Genomic DNA, 4,327 nt, shown 5'->3' with positions numbered 1-4,327 from the left:
TGGAGTCTCAGGGTGGCCTCGAACTCACGGTGATCCTCCTACCTCTGCCTCCCGAGTGCTGGGATTAAAGGCGTGCGCCACCACGCCCAGCTAACTTTTCAGTTCTTAATGGGGCAGCCAGGTCTAAGGAACTTTGCTCCAGTTCCGGCCTGAGTCTTCATTTACTACACATGGACCTACGTGGAAGAGGGCGCTAGGTCCAATGCCCTCATTATAAGAACAGAGCTGAGATAAAGGAAAAAAGAAGTCACATAAGGGAGTCTCTGGATTCCATGATGTGAGGCTGTGATGTCAGCACTGAGGTCACAGAGGTCGCCTGATAGAGCGGGTTCCAGCCCAGAAGGCCTATGAGGTGGCTGTGTAGCAAGATGAGGGCAGTTTGGAGCCCTGCCTAAGGGGAAGGACGGGGCCACAGCAGATTGGTATGTATTCCCCACACTGGCACCTCCATTCTCTCTTTGCTCCCTCATTCATTAACACTGAAGACTACTTCCCCCCAGCTCTAAATTTCCCTTCCCTGACCAATAATCCCTCAATTATATAATCCGTCCCAAACGTCCTTCCCGGAGGATCTCAGGGTTCCCTCCATGTGAACCCCAAAGTTCCCCCTGTCCTGACCTTGAGGCCCTCCCCACACTCCTTTCAAGACTTTCACCTTTGTTCTGTTCGAAAGGGTGAACTTGGTCTCCCATCCCCATCCTCCAGCTGTGTCCCCACAGATCTGGGCCTCCTGCTGCCCACCATGGCCAAAAGTGGAGAGGCTCTGCCACGGGGCAGTCCAGTGCCATCCCAGGATCCCCACCTCATCAGGGTGACAGTGAAGACTCCCAAAGACAAGGAAGATTTCTCAGTCACAGACACAAGCACCATCCAGCAGCTGAAGGAAGAGATTTCGCAACGTTTTAAGGCCCATCCTAATCAGCTGGTCCTAATCTTTGCTGGTAAAATCCTCAAGGACACTGACTCATTGGCACAGTGTGGAGTGCAAGATGGCCTCACCGTCCACCTGGTCATCAAGATGCAGCGTCGCGCCACGGGAACCGAGTGCCCAGCTCCCTCAGTCTCTACCCCAAGCCCAAGTCCTGGCCCACTCCCTCAGCCAAATTCTATTTACTCTGTGGATGGGTCTCCTTCCTTCAGCTTAGGCCTCCTCACAGGCCTCAGTGGGCTGAGCCTGACCTCAGGTAGCTTCTCCAACCAGCCAGGCTCACTGATGTGGCAGCAGGTCTCAGTGCCTGAGCTTGTGGCTCATCTCATCGATGACCCCTTCATCCAGGGTCTGATGTCCAACACAAGCCTGGTGCGTCAGCTGGTTCTGGACAACCCCCATATGCAGCAGCTGATCCAGCAGAACCCTGAGATCGGGCACATTCTCAACAACCCCGAGATCATGAGGCAGACGCTGGAGTTTCTGCGGAACCCTTCCATGATGCAGGAGATGATGCGTAGCCAGGACCGCGCACTCAGTAACCTGGAGAGCATCCCTGGGGGCTACAACGTGCTTCGCACCATGTACACAGACATCATGGATCCCATGCTCAATGCCGTTCAGGAGCAGTTTGGTGGCAATCCTTTTGCCACCGCCACGACTGCTGATGCCACCACCAGCAGCAGCCGACCTTCAAGGACAGAGAACTGTGACCCTCTTCCCAACCCCTGGACTTCCACATATGGAAGGTCAGGGAGCAGGCAAGGGAGGCAACCAGGGAACCAGAATGCAGCTGAAACTAGAAACAGGGTTCCAAACTTTCTGGGTAACATAGGGCTCTTTGATTACCTCCAGCAATTACACGAGATTCCTCAGTCCCTGGGATCTTATCTACAAGGTACTACCGCGCCCATTCCAAGTCCAAGCCACAAACCACCACTACCAGGAAACAGAGTCCCCCCAACTTTACCCTCATCCCAGAAACCAGGGTCAGGCCAGCCCCTGTCCAAGGAGTCCGTTGCAATCAAAGGAAAGTCCTCCTGCCCGGCTTTCTTGAGACACCCCTCCGAGAGCAGTCCTGGGCAAGGTGGAGGCCTACAAGACACCGGGAGGAGCTCTCCTGGCCAGAGCACGAGCTTGCCTGACCTTGTCTCTGGGCTAGGAGATCCTGCCAACAGGGCCCCATTGGTTTCTACACCACCTTCCCCTGTGGCATCTCCTCCAGTCGTCCCCGAGTCTCCCTGGCTGCCCTCACCAGGTTACCCAAGATCTCTGAGGCCGGCTGGCATGAATCCAGCCCCTCGAATGCAGAGTGAGGTGCACCAACAGCTGCCCCTGCTGCTGCACCTCCAGGCAGCCATGACGAACTCCCGGGCCATGCAGGCCCTGTTGCAGATCGAGCAGGGTCTGCAGGTTCTGGCTACCGAAGCTCCTCGCCTCCTGCTCTGGCTTATGCCGTGCTTGGCAGGGCTGAGTGGAGCGTCAGGAGGTACAGAGTCTAGAGAAGATCCCTGCCCAGCCCCAGCTCCTCACGTGTCTCCACCCCACAGCTCAGCGGACGTAGGCTTCCAGTCCACGCACCTCCTCCAGGTGTTGCAAACTTTAGCTACTGCTAACGCCCAGCAGCGACAGCCCGAGGCTCACTTCCGGGCGCAGTTAGAGCAACTGCGGGCCATGGGCTTCCTGAATCCTGAAGCCAATCTTCAAGCCCTCCTCGCCACGGGGGGTGATGTCGATGCCGCCGTGGAGAAGCTGAGGAAGTCTTCGGAGCCCTAGTTATTTGCATCATACCTTTTCCTCTGTGCCTTTCCCCCATGTCCTGTTGCCCTCCTTCTCCTATTCGTGAATATAGCTGCACTATAAACCAAATTCACTACGATGCTCTTTACTGTGGAGACAATGTTCCAGAGTCACGAAGAAGACTAAGAGCCAGAAACTGGGTGGGGGTGCCGTGTGTGACCATGCCTGCCACTCTCCTGCCGTGGGGCCCTTCACTGTGCCTCTGCCTCTGCCTGTCTTGAGATGCAATTACATCCAATCTCCAGTACCAACTGTTGCCTGCGTTTGATTATTGTGGGCTGGGGACAAGGGGAAGGTATGGGAAATGAGCAAATGATATGGAGGGAAGGGCTTAGTGGAGAGAAGCTCAAAGGTTTGGGCAGGAGAGATGGCTTAGCAGTTAAGGTGTCTGTCTGCAAAACCAAAGGACCCAGGTTCAGTTCTCCAGGACCCATGTAAGCCAAATGCACAAGGGGGCACACGTGCCTAGAGTTCGTTTGTAGTGACTGGAGCCCTGGTGCGCCCATTCTCTTTCTTTCTCTGATAAATAAATAAAAATATTTTTTTTAAAAAAAGGTTTGGGGGGTTGGAGAGATGGCCTAAGGGTTAAGGTGCATGCCTGCACAGCCTTAGGACCCAGATTTGATTCTCCAAGTCCCACATAAGCCAGATGCTCATGGTGGCGCATGCTTCTGGAGTTTGTATGCAGGGGCTGGAAGATCTGGCATGCCCATTCTCTCTCTCTCTCTCTGACTGTAGCAAATACTAAAAAAGGTTTGAAGTTAGAGGAGCCAAAGGCATGGAGACGGAGAGCACCTTGCCTTAGCCCTGGGTGACCTTTCTACTTTGTGTATCTGGCTTTATGTAGGTACTGGGGAATCAAATCCAAGCCGTTAGGTTTTATAACTAAATGCCTTTAACTACTGAACCATCTCCCCCCAAAATCTTCTAGATTTCATGTCCTGTGGGAGGTTCCTTATTGTCTGCCTTACTGAAGAATGAACATAGTTGCTTATATTTATTATTCACTGATGGCTGTCACTTCAGGACTTGCTACTAATACCCGAGTGGGTAAGAGATAGAGCAGCAAGGATTCAGGCTGATTCTAAGATTCCCTGAATCTCACCCAGGTTTAAATGTCCCTGTTAGCAAGATTCGGAGTTGTTACCTTGCAACTTCTAGCTCAAAAATTGGGTAGCCAGCCTGTTACTCAGCATCTGGTAGCTATTAGGAAGCCAATGTGAGTAAAGTAGACATAACCCAGCCCTCATGAACAAATGATCCAGTTGCAGTAGCTCTTCAGAGGAGATACTTGACGAAAATCAATTTATACACAGTTATAATCCGTGGCAAGTGCTATAACAAGGTGGGGGCTGGAGAGATGGCTCAGCAGCTGAGGCTCTTGCTTGCAAATCCTAAAACCTGGGTTTGATTCCCCAGTACCCACATAATGCCAGATGAATAGTGGCACATGCATCTGGAGTTGGCAGCAGCTGGAGGCTCTGGTGTGCCCATTCTCTATGTGCTTGAAAATAAATGAATAAAAATAATTTTATATAAGAAGAGAGAGAAAGATACAAACCAAGAGAATGGCCATGCCAGCATCTCTTACCACTGCAA

At 52.5% G+C, this 4,327-nt stretch overlaps 1 protein-coding gene across 1 annotated transcript; it reads left to right on the top strand.

The window, feature by feature from the left end:
- Positions 1-680: 680 nt before the first annotated feature.
- Positions 681-2,704, top strand: LOC101612809 (ubiquilin-3). Its single transcript, XM_004650729.2, has one exon. The coding sequence runs from the start codon at positions 743-745 to the stop codon at positions 2,702-2,704; it is 1,962 nt and encodes a 653-aa protein (XP_004650786.2). The 5' UTR covers positions 681-742.
- Positions 2,705-4,327: the final 1,623 nt, after the last annotated feature.

Source organism: Jaculus jaculus, chromosome 3, assembly GCF_020740685.1.
Source record: "Jaculus jaculus isolate mJacJac1 chromosome 3, mJacJac1.mat.Y.cur, whole genome shotgun sequence".
NCBI lineage: Eukaryota > Metazoa > Chordata > Mammalia > Rodentia > Dipodidae > Jaculus > Jaculus jaculus.
This window is presented reverse-complemented; position numbering and strand designations above follow the sequence as displayed.

What these genes read in the sequence shown, in the direction of transcription:
- LOC101612809 (XM_004650729.2), top strand. Translation starts at nt 743, where the DNA reads ATGGCCAAAAGTGGAGAGGCTCTGCCACGGGGCAGTCCAGTGCCATCC.